Genomic DNA, 20,505 nt, shown 5'->3' with positions numbered 1-20,505 from the left:
AAAAGGTCTTAATGACTGTCACTGATGGGACTCTTATCACTATAAATCCTTATTAATGTCTTTATCAATTATCTGTTTATTAATACAAACTCTTTTATACTGATACCCTCGAACTCACATTTGCATTTGGTGAAAGCTGAATCACAAAATTTTATTCTACTTTTGGTAACTTCACAAAACCTAACTTTCATCTCACACAAGGGTTTTGTGATTAGAGCATACAATAAGCTATCTATGGTACAGCCATCTCCTCTCTGTAAAACCTGCTGGAGCAATGTAAAAACTATTTCACAAAGACAAGAATGCAATAAAATTAGTGTCACTTCTTTAACTCTCTAATGAGCAAAACCATCTTGTATATGTAAGGGCATGTACCTGGGAAGTGGATCCTGGATGGGCTTTGTACTTTTTATAGTGAATAATGAATTAATTTAAAGACAGGAGATGAATGATGAATCAGTTTTAAGACAGAAACAGAAAGCCCAACTGATAATTTCTTCCTTCAGGTAAGTGTCCCTGGCACCAAGCTATGTAACTAACCCCACAACATTTCATCTTCCCCCAGTATCTTTAATCTCCCATTCAGCACCTGTCTTGTAAGATGATCATTTCTTCAGTAAATCAAGGTGCAACACTGTGGCTCCCCTTTGTGAAGTTTGCATTTGAAGGGATGAGTGCAGTGCACCAATTAAGCCAATTATAGGAATTAGGTCAACTGTTCAGAGATTGGCAGTATAAATTGCAGAGGACCATGATGCTGTGTACCCATAAATTTTGTTAATTCTTGAAGTGTTTTTAAAACTTACAACCACTTCATTATATTTTGGACCACACTGCTTTATCTAAGTCTGCCAAATACTGGGAAAACAATAAATTCTGAGTCTGATTATTAAATAAGAGAAAAAAAGAAATGTGAGTACTGTCAGCATCCAAAATGTTTCAGAATCTCTTACTAGTGAGTAACCAGACAGCTCTCCTACTTCTCCGTCTGTGACACTGGGTAACACTGGATCAGAGGAAATGGCCTGAAGTTGTGCTAGAGGAGGTTTAGATTGGACTTTCTGTAAAGAGTCGCCAGGCATTGGAACAGGCTGCCCAGGGAGGTGGTGTCCCTAGAGGTATTCAAGAAATGTGTAGATATGGTACTTTGGGATGTAGTTCAATGGACATCGTGGCGTTAGGTTGATAGTTGGACTCAATAATATTAGAAGTCTTTTCCAACCAAAACAATGATCCTATGATTCTATGTTCAGCAGGATTACATTGATTTCAATAACACAAATAGCAAAAGGCACCCAAAGGAGAATTACGTTTTTAATTTGTAGTTCACCCTCAGTAATTCTGGCCAAAATTCAGATGCAATGATACACAGATGTCATCTAAGTAATTTATTCCTAAATACGTTCTTCAAAATGGAGGTTTTAAAAGACAGATTCTTTTGACAGTATTATCTCTTTTCCCCCTCTCCTGCAAACAGGATTATATAGACTGCCCTTTGACCTTTAAAACTGCTAGAAATTTCCCCTCAGCATAGCACATGGAGTAGGGAAAAATGCTGCATCCAATTAAAAAAATTTCACCTAGGAAAAGATGTGATCCACTAAGAACTACAAAAGCATCCCGGCAAAGCCCTATTTCCCAGGGTCACAGAACTTACCTTTTTCTACAGTACTTCAAGCGTCACTGAACTGGCCAGTCTTTGACAGATTTGCATGATTCTTCCTCTACTGGCTCTTACAGTACAATATAGTCCTCAAATCACAGAGTCCCCATAGCAATCCACGGAATAGATGGATGCATGTAATTGAAGCCTAAATTTGATCTAAGTGGACATTTGTTGTTTTTAGCAGGATTTGTTAGATTATCTTAAATTACGTTTGGGAAAGTAAAACAAAACAATACCAGAAAAACCTGAAAGACCTGCACTACACTGAAGGAGATGCGATGTATTGAAGCTGAGAACAGGATTGAAAGTATACGCATACTGTTACCATACCATAACTTTCCAGAGTACAATACAGCAACTTTCTTCTACATGAAGAATGTATCTTCAGTTAAAAAAAATACAAACATGCACACATTCTCACATGGACATATTAAAAGGGACTGATACTTGATGCCAGAATAATTTTCAGCAGTGTTTCTGCATGCCCAGTGTTCACTACAGTTCATACAAAGAGCTAGAAGGCTTCTTCACTTGACTGCTGTAAAAGCTCCCTCTGTTGTTACACAGAAAAACTACTAGAAAACAGGTTCCTTTATCCTCTCACCTTTTTCATCTTCAAGCAGTGAATTCTCACACACATCACACCGTGAGGTGAGTCAGCACCATTTTCTGAGATAACTTTTCATGCTTATTTTCTACACAAGCAAATACTATTTTGGTTTAGTTCTCCAAGGTACAGATGGTATCATTTAGGATAACCTGCTCCAATGTATCTAAGAAAAAAAACAAACCAAAACAAAACACCAACATTGCAAGTACAGATTCTGCATTTGCCCTCATAAGCTTTGTACTATTCCTATTAAGTATACTGCATAAATCATTCAATGTCTTTATAGATGATTAGAAATCCTAAAACTGAGGGGGGAAAAAAAAGGCTATTCCAATTGATCAAATTAAAAACTGTAAAGAAAAACAGTGTTTAATTATAAAAGCTTAAAGGCCAAAATCCCCACTTGCACTCAAAATCAATTCTGACACCCCTAAGAGCAAGAGAATGACAGGGGAAATGCAGGCACTGGAGTCCAAGAGATGCAGAGTAGATGCAAATAACCATCCATGGATTCAGAAAATCTGATTTTCAGGAATATTATCTTTAAATTTAAGCATTTTTCCTGACTGACTCCAGGCAGATAAGCATTAGTCTATCTGCAGAGCAGTTTCAAGACCTAGCATTTGCTGCCCCTGTGGTTTGTTGCAGCTGTCTGCTCTAGGCTTGAGTTCACACTGCTTGGAGAACTTCTGGCTGGCATTGTTAAAAAAAATACCCTCTGAAAACTTACAAACCTTACCACAAAGTAGGACTTTGTTTATTTCGGTGTGTTCTAAGCAGTTAGTGCTGAGGTTGCAGGTTACAGGCTCTGCTGGAAACTAGCACAGAGCTTGCACAGCTATTTCAGTGTCAGGGTTGCCTCAAAGGCTGTTCAGCACAGACTGAACCTGTGTGTAAGGGCAAGTGGGATGGGCTGTCAAATGTGACACTGTGACCCCCATCTCTGTGGGAACACTAGAAAACATGAGAATGCACAGTACAGCCCACTGAGGGAAAAGCTTTTGTTCAGTCCACATTACAAACACTGAGTCGAAAGTAATTTATAGGCTGAAATGGGAGTTGAATGACAATTTCAGGTGTGAAAGATTGTTACTAAATTTTTGCTGTGCTTACTTTTCTTGCTCATTTCCTCATGGAAAATGGCTGTTATGTGGGTTTTGTGATCAGATCAGACTAAAGACAGAATTGTAGCCCACATCAATGAAACCAGTGGTTTTCTAATCCACTATTGACTGAGATGGCAAATTAATGCTGTGCTAGGACAGTTTTCCAACAGAAAGAAGTAATTATCTGAAAAAATGAAATACCAACATTATTACTTGGTTACCTCTCGCTTTCCTCACCATAAAACCCCACAATGATCTTTACTGATGTGCCTGAATACAGGGGACAAGCTAGTGACATCAAAATCTTTTATTTAAAAAAACCCCAACTTTTACTTAAAAAAACTCCCAAAACCCAACACATACGAAGGATATTTTTCCTGCTGCAATTATTTTAGAAATCTATAAAATTATAAAACCAACAAACACTAGAAGAGATGATAACCTGAAAATTCTTCCTTAAAATTATCTGAGGACCCCCATGATCTCCTACTGGGGTCACTAGCAAAATGCTGTTAAGATTTTTTAGCAGTTGTACAAAAAGTAAGTCCTCATTTCACCAGAGCATGCTTTTTTTTAGGTTGAGCCTACTTTTTTTTAATAAGAACTGAAATAATCTCAAGCAGATGATTAAGAAACACTTTTTGCAGCATTAATTTTCCCATCAGCACCCTCCAAAGTTACTAAACAGGAATAAAAAACACCATCTCAAAAACGAAACTCTTAGTCCACTATTGTTGTCTAGTCTCATACTTTCCCTCTTGATTGTTCTCATTATTCATTTTTAATGAGTTTACCTCTTTATTTTTCTTGATAAAATCTTGCAGGGTGACAATGTTGTGCAGTTTTGGCCCAGCAAAACCAGCATTTGCAACTAACAAAACACTGGCATATCTGTGGCTAGGGGAAAGATGTCTCTGATAAGCAGCTACTCAAATCCAGAAATCTTCACCACAGCATCAACAGTATCGATGTTAATAATTAGCTAAGGTACAGAACCTCAATCTACAAGACAAAAACCAAAGTTTATGTGGCATAAGGAACACATCTAAATGAGAAATATTTTCACACATGGCCTTGCACCTTTTCTCTCTTTGCTTCATCTGTGTCTTGCAAGGCTGATAAGTGCAGATCTTGCTCTTATTCTGCCAAGGATATACTTTTTTTCCCCTCTTGATTTTTTTCAGTTCCAGCACCTGTTTGTGAAACAGATAAATTTGGTATTGATCTTGGGGAATCTGCAGGTGGCATAGTCAGGTATTTTCTAACTGCCTCCACAGGACTGGACCAAGGGCATGGCACCGATTTCCGCCATTTTACGCTGAAGCTCAGACTTGTGAAGACGTAGCCACCCGAAAGAAACCTCACAGCTATCGTAGCACCAAAAGCGGCCACAAAACCCAGCCATAGTACGGAAAAAGCTTCTCTGCAGAGACACCTACTCAGCACAGAGCCGGCGCACCCACCCTCACCTCTCCCTCAGGCTGACGCAGACAGAAGCACCCTCACCCCTCCCCTCAGAGCCATCGCTCCAGGCGATCCGCCGCGCATATTGGGAGCTACGGCTCCACTTCCTCTCCCGCCTACGCCTCCCATAATATCCCGCGGCCGGAACTGCAGCTCCCGACAGGCCCCACTACAGCGGGCGGCGGCAGGGTGAGCCGGGAGATGTAGTCCTACCACGCCTCCAGTCCCTCCTCCAGCGCGGGTGGAAACCCCGTGCAGGCCGGTGCTGCGCTCTTTTGGGGAGCCGCCATTCCGCGAGCAGGTTGTGTGTGAGTCTTCACGGCTGCACGTCTGGCCGTGCCGGCTCCCTCCCGCAGCCCCATCGCATCTCACTGTCTTTCCACTTCAGGTGCCTGCCTCGCTATGCAGATCTTTGTGAAAACCCTCACTGGGAAAACCATTACCCTCGAGGTGAGTCGCCGCGTATCCCCCGCTGCCGCAGCGGGGATGGGGAGGTGGGCGGGAACGGTCGCCGGTGAGGGTTTTGCCTGCGGAGTCCGCGGACCGTGATCCTGGAGCAGCACACTGGCGAGGCCTCGCCGCATCCCGGCCTCGTGCGGCTTTAGGACCCCACTTGGTCTCCCTGTGTTCTCCGTGCTGCTTCGTGTCCTGCAGGCCGCGGTGCACTTCTGCTGCACCCAAACTGGATAAATGGAGAACTGCCGGCCCTGCTGCTGCGCGGGGCCTTTAAGGCCCCACTTGCTGGGCCTGCTCGGAACTGACTGCTTCACTGGGGCCGAAATGGCCGTGATTGCAGAAGTCGGTGTGCCTGAAGCTCCTTGTGGTTCTTCGTGTTTTCTGGGCTAATTAAAAGGCAAAGTGGATTTTCACACTGTCGATTTGTTTCATAACAGGTTGAGCCTTCTGATACTATAGAAAATGTAAAGGCCAAGATCCAGGATAAAGAAGGTAAGTTCAAGATACACAGATGATATTTTTTTTGTTTCATTGGTGTATATTGTGCATAGATGTGATGGTCTGCAGCAGCCAATTATTTTGTTGTAGAATGTCGTGGTTCACATTTCTCATTTAATGTTGATTTATGTCACCGTTAGGCATTCCTCCTGATCAGCAGCGATTGATTTTTGCTGGCAAGCAGTTAGAAGATGGACGCACCCTATCTGACTACAACATTCAGAAAGTGAGTAGGAAAAGCTGACTGGAGCAGTGCAATACCAACTAGCTGGTGCTGTCAGAGCTGAATGACCTGGTGGATGGGCCTATGAACTATTTGAAGTGGATTCAACCAAATCGATTGATTCAGGGGTGGGTGGCATTTGTGAGTGGGGAAGTATTGATGTCAAGACTAGCACTGAGAGTTGCTTGACATTTAGCACTGTGGTGGGTTGCTTTAGGGGGCTCATGGAAAGTCCTCATTTCTACTGGGATAATCTGACAGTGAGGCCAGTGAGTGCCACTATAAAGGAGGAGCAAGAAATAGCTGTCAGCATGGCTGTAACATCATGAAATTCTACAGTCACACTTGAAATTGAGGAATATAGTTACAATAGATTTTACAGCAATTGAACATTGTGGGGTTTGAAATGCAGCAGCCCACTGTTTAGAGCCTAGTTATTCGCAGACTTAGTAATACTTTTAAATTCCTTTAGAATCCTGCCAGCTGAGATAAATATTTTTATTTACAGAAAGTGTAAATACTACTCTTGTCTTGAGAAAGCATTTTGAGTCTATTCCTTGTGTTTCCAAATAGGAATCAACTCTTCACCTTGTGCTGAGACTTCGTGGTGGTGCCAAGAAAAGGAAGAAGAAGTCTTACACTACTCCCAAAAAGAACAAGCATAAGAGAAAGAAGGTTAAGCTTGCTGTGCTTAAGTACTATAAGGTATGCAGAAGTAACTCTAGGAGAAACCTAATAGAACCCTAGCTCTCACCAGGAGGGATGTGAAGCCAGTAAATAGTTTGCATGTAGCCAGGTGTATTTATAAAGTCCCACCTGTTAAAGAGAAGAGAAAGTTGACTGTTAAAATGGGACACATTCTGAATATTGCCTCAAGCAGTTTGATGTAGTAACTCTCACAAAAAACGCTTTGTCAAAGAAAAATACTTCATATTACCACAGGTGCTAAAAGGTGGAGAGTATGCATATATGAGATGTTGTCTCTTTGCTCTTCCCAGGTGGATGAGAATGGCAAGATCAGTCGTCTGCGCCGGGAGTGCCCCTCTGAGGAGTGCGGAGCTGGAGTCTTCATGGCTAGTCATTTTGACAGACACTACTGTGGCAAGTGCTGTCTGACATACTGCTTCAATAAACCAGAAGATAAGTAAATGTACTAGAAAAATAAAAATCTGAAGTTCTGTGTCGTTTAAGAATTTATTTCTACTTCCTGCAGCACTGTAGTTACTCTCTGCTGCTGAGAAAAATCTGAAACTTGGGATGCTGACTGCCAAGTAGTATGAAATACTTCAACTTTAGAACAAGAAGGAGCTGCTTTTGAAGAGTGGCTTTGGTTAGTCAAGTCTCCTTCAAAGGAGATAATGGGTAGCAATGGCAATGAGAAAGTAACACTAATTAACTAGTAAGTGGTCTCTTTAAACATGAAAGTACCGATCTGGAAAAACAGATTGAGAGATCCTAAGTCATGTCTACACGTGGGTCAGTGCTGGAGAAAAGTGTGGTAGAGTCCTGCTAACAATACAAACTGCATCCCAAGAAGTTGTAGAGCAGCACTGAGGGGAAGAAATGGCTCAGGTGTTTGAAACCAATAGTCAACAGAAGTATTGTAGTTTAAGTGAATTGTAGTTGATCCCACGTTCCAGTGAAGTGAGCTGGTTGCTTGACAACATTGAAAAGCAGAACATTGTTACAATCAGACACATGTGCATCTCTGAAAGCTCATTTAAAGAGTTCCAAGTCCAGCCAGGAAAAGTACATGTCCTTTAGTGTTAATGTATTTTAAAATCCTGGATCCCAGGAGCTTGTCGCTTCAACTTCTTTCTCTTCGTAACAGATAATTTTATCTCCAATATTGAATTCTATATGCTTGTCCAAACTCAATCCACAGTCCATACCAGTTTTTATTACAGGGACATCATCTTTATGATGCTTCAGTGATGATAAAGATCCTATAAAGAGAAAGTATATCAAATAAAAGAGAGCCCTCTAACATTGGAGCATATAGGTGTTCTGGTTTGCCCTTCTTACAGAATGTTTCACCTTGTAGCTGCAAAATGAAAGCAAGAATAATGTACAAAGTAGGAGCATGTGCAGCTCTTGAAAGGCAGACATCAGTTCTCTTCAGCAGGGGAATCCTGTGATGTTCCTGCTTTCCCAACAGAGTTGCTCAGAAAACGGTCTGGGAAATGGCACAGTGGCATTTTCCAGCTTTTCTCTAGTTGCAGCAATTCCATGTGGGATTGCCCTACAGTCAGATATGTGCATTTTGCACTAACTTCAGAGGGAACAAGTAGTGTTGAATGAAAACGCATCATTTGTAGCAATTACACTTACCTTTCCAAATAACATCCCCGTTACGGATTAACTTAAATTTCATTTTTTTGTCTAGCAGCCCCTTCTGTACTCTGCATCCAGCTACTGGAATTTTGTTCTTTCCTACTGTTACAGAGAAAGTGTCAAGAACAGAAGCTTCCCCTAAAAGAAAAAAAAAAGTTGTAAAGAAGTATTAGGAGAATAACAAACTGGAAATAATAGAAGTAAGCTTTAAAACAAAAGAAAAGCTACAGGGAAATACATTCGTTGCAAGAGGAGCACTTAACCGAAGAATAAACTTAATGCTACATTGTGAAGGAAAAGAATTAACAGTCAGTGAAGACTCACCTATTGTATTCTCCACCACAGATGGGGGTAGTCTGCTATTTAGCTCATCTTTTAAGTCTTCAATAAGTTTGTAGATGATAGTGTGAAGTTTAATTTTTATTCCCTTTTTAGCAGCCAGCTTTCTAATACTTTCATTGGCTTTCACACTGAATCCAAATACAACACCTGACAAACAAAACAATCTGTAAGCAGTGGCTGCAGGAGATAATTCCTTAAACAGTAAGTGAAAGCATCTGCTGGGCCTATTCTGTTATGTTGCACTTGCAGCCCAGATAGAATTAGCGGTCAGCAAAACCAGCATTTTGCCACCGTTTCCCTTCAAAGGAGAGATGTTAACTTTGCCCACTATTGCACGTCAACTGCTACTTGTATCACAATGAATAGGTCATAAAAGCCCTTGAAGAAAGGGAATGAGACCTACTCATTTCAATAGTTTGACATAGTTGTGAATTGATTTTTATACACACCATTAAATGCTTCAGCAAGGCTTATATCATTCTCACTGATGTCTCCCATTCCAAAATGAATCACATCCAATTTACATTCATCATTGGCATCATAGCTATCCAGAATGTTCAGAATAGCTTCAACAGATCCATCCACATCACCTGTGGGTATAAATGAAGCACTCCTTTATGTATATATCTAACAGAACTAAGAGCATGGCAACTCCACACTATGCAAGTCTTACACCATTCTATTATTATCACTTTATTTTCCATAGTATATTAAAACATATCTAACAAGTATTCCCAAAAACAAACTGAATACAACAGGACCAGTGGCTCCACGTCTGCCATCATTTACAGATCAAGTGCACAGTTTTTCAGCTGCTGCTGTCCCTGCTTTTCTATCACTGTGAGGTCAAACCAAGTTCCTCTTGTTCTAACTGCCACATAATTGTTCTTGTCCTCCATTTCATCGATGAAGTACTGCTGCTTATATACCCTTTTTTTTTCAAAAGCTATTTTTTAGTTTATATATAGATCTAGGCAGTTGTTTGGGTTACTTGAGGGTTCCTGGCTATCACAGTACATTAGAGGTTGGAAGGGACCTCAAGAGATCAAGGGCTCAAATTTTCCTGTTGCTCTGGCCCTGCTGGAAGTGCACCCCGGCTTCTGGATATTTCGTGATCTCCATCCACTTACTGAGAGGAGTTCACTAATCTGTTCAGTTTTAAATTGACCAAACATCTGGTAACAAATGTTGGTAATAGTTTAGAGCTATGCTTCAGACTGAGTGTTTGGGAAGCACAAGACCAATGGTGCAGTAAGCAGAATAGAACAGCATACCTTTAACAATTATTGACAGCACATTTTTGTCCATCTCTGTTCTCTCTTTAGGTTTTAAAAACATGAGATGCTTGTTGGCCTTATACAGCACCGCCTTCCTCTGTCTCCAAGTTAGGTGGGCTAGCTTCTGTTGCTTCTTCTCATATTCCATCCTGTGCTCCTTTTGCTTTGCTTCAATAACTTCCACATCCCTTTTCATCCTCTCCTGCTGTGCAGCATAGGTTCTCCAAGACACAACTTCATGTGCCCTTTGCTAAGTAGAAAGACAGGCATGTCACCTTTTAAAGCAGTGCATCAGTGCATTAACCTCCACGATAATGCACTTCCATCCTTTTGTACTTTCTCTACAGGCTCACTCATTTTCTTTTACATTTAACAACTGATTTTGCTGCAAGGATAGCAGAGGACTACAACACCTTCCTCCCTAGGCTACAACATGATCAAAGGCCTGCAGAAGAGAATAAATTAGTGTTCATCCTTTCACGTGCTATTTGTCCAGCTCTCGCAACATCTATTTCAAGTTCTATTTTATGCACACTATTTTGTCAGAAACTAGTTATTCTAAAATTAAACACTGTTACTACTAAAAACTTTATTGTTCTCCAGGTAAGGTGATAGTGTGATCATATACATGAGAAAGGAATTCTGTGCCTTCATAAACAGAACATGTTTGAACACATCACACGTTACCCCAGCAGCAGAAGCCATTCACAGCAGCAGACACTGCAAACAAGGATGAAGGAAGGCGGAATGAACATGAGAAGCAAAAGCATGAATCAAAGGTCATTCATCTTTAATTCCAGGGGCAGCCTGCTTCCTTCATGTGATTGTAAAGCAGGGGGAGATGGGGGGCAGTGGAAAATAAGCAATATGCAAATCTTTGTTCCTCTTACAGAACATCTAGTTCAGCTCTCTTAATACCCATGCCTGGACTTTGTCTTTCATTGGATTATCTAGAATATTTAGAATGAAAGCTAGCACTTTTTTTAATTACGCAGCTCCTTCCATTTCATCTTACTGCATTGTAAGTTTTCCATCAAACAGTTCTTTATGTACCTCAGATTCTACTTCAAGGATTTCATCTCCTGCTGAAGGGACTTCCTTCCAGCCCATGATTTCCACTGGGATGCCTGGAGAGGCTGCTTCTACAGCTTTGCCATTCTCATCAAACATGAGACGCACTTTTGCCCAGGTCTTTCCTGCAACCAGGACACAGCCTTTTCTGAGAGTCCCTCGTTGGATGATTGATGTGGTAACTGGACTAGTGAAGAGCAAACAAAAAAAGAAGTAACTCGTCTCCCTGTTTTCACTGTTAGTGTACCTAAGTAAACACAAAACAGAACGTACTGGTGATTGATCACAGGTAGAGTATCTCCGTGACACATTTTATTAGAGCACTAACAAAGGTTTTAATGTGACTTGCATAAAGTCCCAAACCTGTGCTCATTTCTGCAGATCAATACAAAACTTCATTCAGTTACTGATTTCACAAATGCCATCTGACACACTGACTCCCTCACCAAAAAAATAACCACCAAACCCAAACAACTTTCTAGAATTGAGTTAATGCATGTTTAAAGAGTGCAGAATATACCTTTAGGGAGAACTTGCAAAAGAACAAAAGTATTTTAAAGGCTAAAATATTATGTTACACACAGTTTGCCAATGACTGTGTATGCATGGTTGCCTAGGTGACCTGTGGAGGCCGTGAATGTCCCCTCCCCGGAGGTGTTCAAAGCCAGGTTGGATGAGGCCTTGAGCAACCTGGTCTAATGGAAGGTGCCCCTGCCCATGGCGGGGATGTTGGAACGAGATGACCTTTAAGGTCCTTTCCAACCCAAACCATTATATGATTCTATGACTATTAACCATCATTCCTACTTTTTAATGACATCTAAAATTACACCTGTTCTAGCGTTTCAAAGTATTTCCTCTGCTTACAGTATTTCATTTCAGTGATACAATGAATTGTGCCCTACCAGTTTATAACTTTTTTTCCCCATCTCTCATGCTGTAGAATAACTTTTAAATTATTTAGTTAAAAAACACTGCAAAGAAAATGTTATCGTTTTATCTAACAACAACAAGTTCAATGTTAAACTTAAGTATTTTGGTATAGAGCACATAAACGTAAGTATCTCTGTACTGCTACAAATTGTTTTGTTGAAGGTGTAAAGACTGCAGATTACTTACCCTTTCCCTTTGTCTTTGCGAGACTCAATCACAGTCCCTTCTACCAGACCTGTGGGATCTGCCTTCAATTCTAACATCTCTGCTAAAGCAACAGTTGCTTCTGCCAAAACCATCAGGTTTTCACCCTGTATAAAACCATAAACACACACACAAAATAGAATAAAACGCAATACTCAAATTCTAACTAAAAAAAAAAAAAATATCCAAAATGACACCTGAACAGTCAAATTGGAACTTGATGACATTTACCACCCTCTCAAGACTCCACAACATCAAAGAGACCAAAACTGTTGGTCTGGTTTGATTTTCTGTTTGTTTTGTTCTTACTCTAATTACATTTTATTTTTAAGAATAGATCAAATGAACCAGCTGTCACTCAGCAGATTCAGATCTACAAGAATTAGGACAATGTCTCCTATGTAAACCGTTTTTACATATGTGTATTCTAAGTGTAAGGGCATGGCTTGAAAAGGTCTTAAAATCACCTGAAATCTTAGGAAATTACTAGGAATGCACTGAGAAAGACAGCAATAAGGCTAAGATGCTGTTTCATCAGTTTGGACAAAGCTACTTTGGCCACCCAGCACAAAACTAAGTTTCAGATTTTAATTCAGTTTTAGCAAGAGTAAGATGATAAATCTTTTAGACCACTACAAAGCTATGTTCCTGTGATTAGTCATATGTCAGGAAATACTTGCCCTCGCTTTAATTTTTCTTTTAATGTATAGCATTATCACCAACCTCCATTTTGTACATACAATGAGGGAAGAGCAATTAGGATTAACCTGACAAATATCCACCAAACTTCCAGGAAAAAAAAAGAAAGGTGTAATTGGTCAGTGAAGGCCCAAGCCTCAAAATACAACAGGAGTATGTTTCATATAATTCAGGTGATAGCTAGCAGCAGTTAGCTTATAGTAAGGTGTCAATACTAGGAAAATAAGCATCTAATTTTCCAGCTGCCAAACAAAAATGCAACTGTATGCATGTGTTAAATACCCAGGATGCCATCATTTTTTCCACCAAATCTTTACCTTGAGTGCAGAAATGTTTACAGCTTGAACATCACCTCCAAACTCTTCACACACCACATCATGAGCCAGCAATTCCTTCTTTACTCTTTCAGGATCGGCCTCAGGTTTGTCACATTTATTAATGGCAAGTATAAGAGGAACTAAAAAGACAGCAAACTCATTACTAAACCAAACAAAATTTGCTTCTACCTGCACAACTGCAATGAAAGGTTAGAGCATGTTATGACCACTTAGAACAAATCATCTCACTTGGTGTCTATTCTCTGCTATTTGAGGCCTGAGCTACCATGAGTAAGCTGGAGGAGTTACCCTAGTAGGGAAGAGAGAACATCCCACAAGGAAAAATCTTCCACACATAGCCTATGAGTGCTTCTTTGGCAAATCTTAAAGCTCTGTAAAACTATTACTATTTTAACATCTTTATGTATTACTGCAATATTCATTGTGTTTTCAAACACCTGTCCTAGGAAGAAGGAAGAGGACTATAACAGTTATTTCCCAAGTTCTCTGGATTCCAGTTCAAGTGTTTTGAGAGGTAGGTAAGAGTTTGCAAAGCACCCATTATTTGAACTCCATAGTAACACACACCTGGTATACTAAACTTTGTATACGGGGCTTACCACTCACTGGAGTATTAACAAGTTGAACACCGTACCTCCTGCATTTTTAGCATGCTGAATGGATTCTACAGTTTGCTGCATTACTCCATCTTCTGCCGCTACAACCAGTATGACAATGTCAGTAACGTTAGTACCCCTTGCTCGCATGGCTGAAAAAGCTGCATGTCCAGGTGTATCAAGAAAAGTTATCTTTTCCCCAGAAGGCAAACACACTGTGAACACATACATACAGTATATTTTAAAATCAGCATTTCATAAAGCTTTATTTAACCTATTGCAAATAAAGCATCACTCCTTTGAGGACTTCTTAAATAATAACAACAACATATTTTAGGGAGACAGATAACTGTTGTGATGGTGCATTTAACAAATGTGCTTTTAACTCCTCAGAAAAGTGTCCTGGGGTCTTTCATAATCCAGAATAGTCTAAATATAATCTTAACTGTGCAGACTGCAAAGTTCCATCCACGCAGTTATGACAGTTATCACAAGTTATGATTTCCTTTTTCACTGGTTGCACATAAGCTATTCACGTCATAACGTTTTTACCCAGTGAACTGGCAGCAAGTCAGTCCATTACGGAAGATGGAGAGTAAACTGTTTAATATACAAGCATGTACATTTCAACTGTACCAAGAAAAGCACCAATGTGCTGTGTAATGCCTCCTGCCTCCATCGATGCCACCTGAGTTTTTCGTAGACTGTCAAGTAAGGTTGTTTTTCCATGATCAACGTGGCCCAAGATAGTAACAACCGGGGGTCTTGGGATTAGTACCGCTGGGTCTGAGGGGGGTCTGCAATTAAAACAACAACTTTTGTTGTGCTTTGTAATATTGAAGGGTTCTCTGCATGCCCAATATTGCTAACGAAGATCCATCTACCAGAACTTGGTGATGAACAGGTGAGCTTTAACTTCCCCTGACTGTGATCACAAATCCTAGGTATGCCACACAGCCCTCTTAGCACTCCATCTTAATTGCTGCATCAATTAATACAGTATAGCAAAAAAAATTGGCTTTTCTTCAGAAAACGTCATAGAAAAAGCTCCTCTAAAACAAATCAAATCTGAGTATCAGTTTTACGATCAAAGAAATCAAAATAGTAAACCTGACATTTTAAATATTATCAGATTGTGACTATACTGTGATTAGGTTAACGGTGGGACTCAATTATCTTAAAGATCTTTTCCAGTCTAAATGATTCTATATCACCATACCACCAGAAAAAAGAAAATACAGTACATGAAAAAACAGAAATAAACAGGACAAAAAGAGCCAAAAGGAATAGCTCTCAACTTAACCTTCTCACAGCATCTGTGTTTTCTCTTTCTTTTTCCTCTTTCAGTTTTGCTGATTTATACTTCATTCCTGATTTTTTAACAATTAGCTTGATATGGTCTTCATATAAGATGGAATTTGGTTCTAGTGAATCAAGGTCAACATCTGTGTACAGCAGTGCTTCATAAATATGATCTGAAAAGATAAAGGCATTTAAGAATTACATCCACAAAAATGTGGGACAAAAATCCACCCACTTCATACCTTTAAGATATTTTCATTAACAGTTTATATTTTGCTAATGTTTCATCACAGTGCATTTTCCCTTTAGTTAGATTGATCTAGACATTCCTGTTACACTACAGTCTTGCACAGGAATTTACTGCCTCATTTAAATGTTACAATCTTATTTTCACTCAGATTTTCATAGCCTACTGAAACTCATCTAAATCAAATAGTCGAAGAAGAAAGAAATGGGATAACTGTGTCTATTTAATCTTTCTTCTAGAACATATTGCAATAGTCAAAAATGTTACACGCTGATTGAAGTACCATTACACATCTATTTAAGAAATGTACAAACCTTTCTGCTTCTCTCCTCAATGAGGAGATGGATTAAAAGATTTTAGGGATTAGTATTATACAGGTATGGGATTATTTCAAGTACCAATAGTCACAAGATGCTAATAATCCTCCTACATCACTGAAGACTGGTCAAGCTGAGCCACTATACAACCATGAACCAGGAATGGTTCATGGGGTTAAAAGCACAAACCTGCTTCTGTAACCCAGGTGTTAGGTTAGCCACCTAAACAGGGGGCTGTTTCCAGACAAGTCCTGCCTGCTCTCAGTTAATCAAGTGACTCTTAAAATGAAATATATACTGCTCCTGAATCCAAGATTCCTGATTCCAGGTGAATATCTAAGGATTGGATTATGGGCTGAAGCTTTTTTGTGCCTTCTCTTTTTAGCCATGAATTCTTTACACACAGGGTTTCAGGATGCATTTTTTTTTTCTTCCAAAGTAATTCAGGACTTAAGAAACACAGTTATCAAAGAGCCTACATGTATTTGAAGCCTTTCTGCTGGAGATAGAATAGACTCCTGGCTTCTTTGCATTAAAGTGTTTTGACTAGTAATTTTGATGACCCAGCTTTTTTTCTCTTTAATTTGCCCTTGTGTCTACAAACATTTTCTTCATCAACCTTGCTAAGGGTGTGATTAGCAACCACTAATGTTGTTGTAGACATCTTGGCCTCTACCACTCCTGAAAGTGGTGCAACTAATTTTAACTGTTGTGTTTCATTCAATCTCAAACAACAGACCAGGCTCTCACCTACATCTTTACCCATAGCTTGTGCAAGCTCCTCAATAGTCATCTTCTGCCTTATCTCCACTTCACCTTTTGTCAGTGGCATCTTCTTTTTCTTCCTTTTTGTCTCCTACATGGAATTAGACATGTATATAGGAACACATAGGTAGCATAAACTAAGAAATAGTAAAAACAATATTAAAAACGGTCTGAAGTCATACGACGTGAACATCTTTTTGACTATAGTTCTAACAAATTACAATAAGTTGGTGACTTAGCACACCATATTGAGTATCTAAACACATAGCATACTACAAAGTATTTTTTCACTTTTAATTGTTCAAAATACAGGGTTGGAATCCACAATTTTAATTTTTATAATAATTTCTTCATGCCTCTGCAAGATTCATGACGCTGCTGGTATAAGTGCTTTAGGTCAACATTTGAGTGAGAGTCACAAGAGGTGACACAATAGGTCATACATTAAGTACATTCTGTCATAAATTTATACTGACTTCTCTATATTAATTAATAAAGCTTTTTTTTCTGCAATTAAAATTCTCAAATTGATCTCTTGCACTTGGAAATTTCACATGAAAACATAAATTACTGGGCTTTGTTAATTACCTCCTTTGTAGCTACATGTCTGCATTGTGGTAAGGCAACACCGGTTAGGTTGCCATTTTGCCAGAACTGTGGATACAGGAGAACAGACCACACAGGATGTGCAGATGACTGCACAGGCTTCCATTGTGCTCTGTGAAGTTTTTTGTAGGAAAGAGTATGCAGCTGTCGGCAAGCACCATGTAACTGGACCAGATTTTCCAACTTTAGTATCAACCTTCGATTCATTTCCTTACTGAAAACACAAAGAACACACTCAAATCAGTCTCAAAGATAAAAGATACTCTTTCCTATGCCAACAGGGACAAGAACACAAGGCACAAATGCTATATTCCAAAATAGGCTTTTTAACACTGAAAAAAATTGAGCTACCTAGTAACTGTTCCAATTTTACAGTTTCCTTAAGTGCTCCACCTTTCTTCATTATCCCAATGCAGATACAATATTGCCACAGCTTACAATCTTTCACCTATTTTCAGTTTTTCATATAAAGCATCAAAATCCCCACTTCATGTTAACACCATGTAAGGATTCCTCATAAACTCAACACGAGGGACTCCTCGTTGGCCCTCCTCATGCTATACTGACAGTTATCCAGCTGCACCCAATTGCTCCAAGCCCGTGCAACACCTTTGCAAAATCTCTTACATGAGCATATACCATCACTAAATGACTGTAGCACTGTAGTAATACTAATGCTGTCACATGGACATTCTTTGAGGCCGAGCCCTGACTTACAAATTATGCTTTCCAAGATGCATCTTGTAAGATCATCCCACATCTTGTTTTAACCATCGTAACTTTGGTTTCAGTAATGTTGCTAATTGTCCTGCACAGTCTCCTATTTGATCTTCTCTGCTCGTACAGTTGCCTATTTTGTCATTCTGCTCAGTTATGCCATTCTCTGTACCTTTTTATTGCAATCCTTTATAGCTTCAAATGGACAGATAAAATTGTCTGCACTTTGAAAAAATTATGCAAGCAAAGCAAGTCTTAGAAAGTGGAATGAAGCTGGTGGCCTTATGTCTTCTCTCAAAGGTGCCTTTCTACCGTCTTCCAAGCAGCTCTAAATAAGCAAAATGCTATCAGTACCTACTCAGAACGGCTGCCGTTCCTTTAAAAGCCCTCTTGTATCCAGATACCTGCAGGAAGTGGGCAGATGACCCCAAACCAACCGGGCTGGTGGTGTTTTTTTTTCCCTTCTAAAGAAAAATTAAAGGAGCATAATCGGTAAAACTGAGAAACCTGCGGACTCTGCATACACCAAAAACTAACATAAGGTCAAGGTGAGAGAGGAGAAATGCATGCTAAGCTGACAACTACCAGGGCCCCTGGGTCACCAGTGTCCGGGACAGGTACACGCCTCTAACCCATACTGCTCTCACGCTCATCGTTTTGGCGTGAGCAGCCACCAGCCTTCACAGACCCTTCGCCTAACGAACCGCATTCACCCGGGACGAGACGGACAAAACCGAAAAGCTGTCTCAGAAACAGCCTCACTTCGCTGCGAGCGGGACTGCACCGCAACGAGGCCAGCAAGCCCCGAGATCTGCCAGCTGCGGCCCTTCCCGCGGCCGCAGCCCTTTCATACCATTCCGTCGCTGTCTCCCGCTCCGGGACAGAGCTGGCCGACCTGGCCTGGCCCCCACAGTCACAGACCCGCTGAGAGCACCCAACACCCACCTGCGCCTGACACGGGGTAAGCAGCTACTGCGCGGGCGCCGAGGAAGACTGGGTACTGCGCCGGCGCAGTGGCGACCCTTGGGCGGGGTGGGGTCGCCCCTCACAGGAGGCGGGAGATCCTCTCAGAGGGCGGGGACATTGCCTGAGGGGATTGACTTTCATGCTAGGGTGGTTTTGCTTTAGTTTGGTGGTGGTGGATTTTTGGGGGGTTAGTGTTTGCTTTTTTAAATTTAAATATATCTACACTACATTTGGGGTTCTCCTACCTACCAGGAGATGGTCACTTTTGTTCGCAATGTCACCCCACCGACCTCCAATCTAAAGCTTTACATGGCTGATTTTTTCTAATTTGGTATCTCTGCAATGATAGATGTAAGAGGAAGCTCTCTAAGTAGCTTTAAAAAAATCCTTAATATTTCCTCAATGCCATTTGTAAACTCAGAGATAATCCCAAATTCCATCCTATGATGTCGTTTAGTTTTGGAGTCTGTGTGGTATGGCACTACTGCAGCGACCTCCGTTCCAAGTAATGACCATAATTTCCTCTGTGTATTTGGCATGCATTGCCTGTAATGCAGGAGTTGTAGTATTTCACACCAGTGTTTTTCTGCATGCTTTCAATAGGCAGTACTATGTGTTTTGCTGCAGTCAGTATCTTGCTTTGGTAGGTGGCCATTCATGCGAAGTATTGACAAAAACCGTGCCCTTTATTTCAGTGGCACCATCTGCTGATGAATGTGCCAGGTACTGATATCTTCAAATGCACACAGCCCTCAAGAGCATCTCCAAAGATAAGATAGGAAAATTAATTTCAAAAATAGATCACAGTAAAAAATCTTAAATATCAAAGGTTGTACAAATGGCATTAAATGCAGTCTGTGTTCCTGCACAGGGAGACAAACTGGGCAGAAAGATGGCACAAGCACATGGACACCACAGAGCTGCCAGCCTGCATGCTGAGGGCAACATGTCCTTCACAGGATGGTACTGGTGAGCCTGTGATTGACCTGAAAAACGTTTTATTTAAAAGATAAATTTAGCATGCAAAAGTCACCAGGGTGTACTGCAAATCTGCTTTCTGAGTTAATCTTCCACTCGATGCTGCATGGAAATCTTTCTATAAACTCCTGTAAGGCTCTGGGAATTAGCATGGGATCACATTTTATCCACATGACTCTTAACCATACATTCGTAGTGGTTTAATTTAAAGGTTTATTACAGATTGCCTGCTTTTCTGAAGGGCAAACTGAAAACAAGTAATTTCTGATGTTATAGGTCAGGACAAAGGTTTTAGTTGTAGAAATATTTTCCACTTAGCTATGTGGCTAATGCTTGGCTTTGTCTCTTAGTTGCAATTCTTGATTATTATTGTTTGCCTTTAAAAACCAAACATTCGATTACACAGTTTTCATTTTTAGTGTCATTAATGAAATACTTTATCTTAGATTTTTCTAGCTTTGAATATTTCTTATTTTAGCTGCATTTTCACCAAATGGACAAGCTAGTATCTGAAATTACAGTAAGCACATATTAAAAAAAAAAGTAGAACTTATTTGGAATAAGTGCATTTTGAAACCAATATCTGAGCCAAATACAGTTCACTTTGCATGTAAACGGTGCATCAAAGCAAGGTATCGGTTTGGAAAGAGATTAAGACATGAAATATATTGAACTGTGTGGAAGATATAGCAAGTCATATAGAGAAGCGTTACGGAGTACATAGTTGTTCTCCAGCTAAGTGAGCCTGAAGGAGTATGGTAGGAAGCTTGTGGAACTGTAAAATAGGAGG

At 40.2% G+C, this 20,505-nt stretch overlaps 2 protein-coding genes across 4 annotated transcripts; one reads left to right on the top strand and one right to left on the bottom strand.

The window, feature by feature from the left end:
• Window positions 1–5,096: 5,096 nt before the first annotated feature.
• RPS27A (ribosomal protein S27a) lies at window positions 5,097–7,211 on the top strand. Of its 2 annotated transcripts, none has more exons than XM_054383902.1 (6): window positions 5,097–5,147; window positions 5,235–5,296; window positions 5,740–5,794; window positions 5,941–6,026; window positions 6,597–6,728; window positions 7,022–7,211. In XM_054383902.1, the coding sequence occupies exons 2-6, from the start codon at window positions 5,249–5,251 to the stop codon at window positions 7,169–7,171; spliced, it is 471 nt and encodes a 156-aa protein (XP_054239877.1). In that variant the 5' UTR covers window positions 5,097–5,147; window positions 5,235–5,248; the 3' UTR covers window positions 7,172–7,211. The 2 variants fall into 2 exon arrangements, with proteins under 2 accessions (XP_054239877.1, XP_054239878.1); XM_054383903.1 differs by having other exon boundaries at window positions 5,100–5,154.
• Window positions 7,212–7,700: 489 nt separating this feature from the next.
• MTIF2 (mitochondrial translational initiation factor 2) lies at window positions 7,701–18,742 on the bottom strand. Of its 2 annotated transcripts, none has more exons than XM_054383899.1 (14): window positions 18,717–18,742; window positions 17,037–17,268; window positions 16,434–16,539; window positions 15,121–15,292; window positions 14,454–14,614; window positions 13,856–14,032; window positions 13,201–13,340; window positions 12,167–12,291; window positions 11,030–11,234; window positions 9,974–10,226; window positions 9,149–9,289; window positions 8,682–8,846; window positions 8,355–8,495; window positions 7,701–7,969 (listed from the first exon to the last, which is right to left on the bottom strand). In XM_054383899.1, the coding sequence occupies exons 2-14, from the start codon at window positions 17,259–17,261 to the stop codon at window positions 7,800–7,802; spliced, it is 2,181 nt and encodes a 726-aa protein (XP_054239874.1). In that variant the 5' UTR covers window positions 17,262–17,268; window positions 18,717–18,742; the 3' UTR covers window positions 7,701–7,799. The 2 variants fall into 2 exon arrangements, with proteins under 2 accessions (XP_054239874.1, XP_054239875.1); XM_054383900.1 differs by lacking the exon at window positions 18,717–18,742 and adding an exon at window positions 18,534–18,556.
• Between the last annotated feature and the right edge of the window lie 1,763 nt (window positions 18,743–20,505).

The sequence above is a fragment of the Indicator indicator genome, chromosome 9, assembly GCF_027791375.1.
Source record: "Indicator indicator isolate 239-I01 chromosome 9, UM_Iind_1.1, whole genome shotgun sequence".
NCBI lineage: Eukaryota > Metazoa > Chordata > Aves > Piciformes > Indicatoridae > Indicator > Indicator indicator.
The sequence above is the reverse complement of the archived record's forward strand: the minus strand, read 5'-3'. Positions and strand labels throughout refer to the sequence as shown.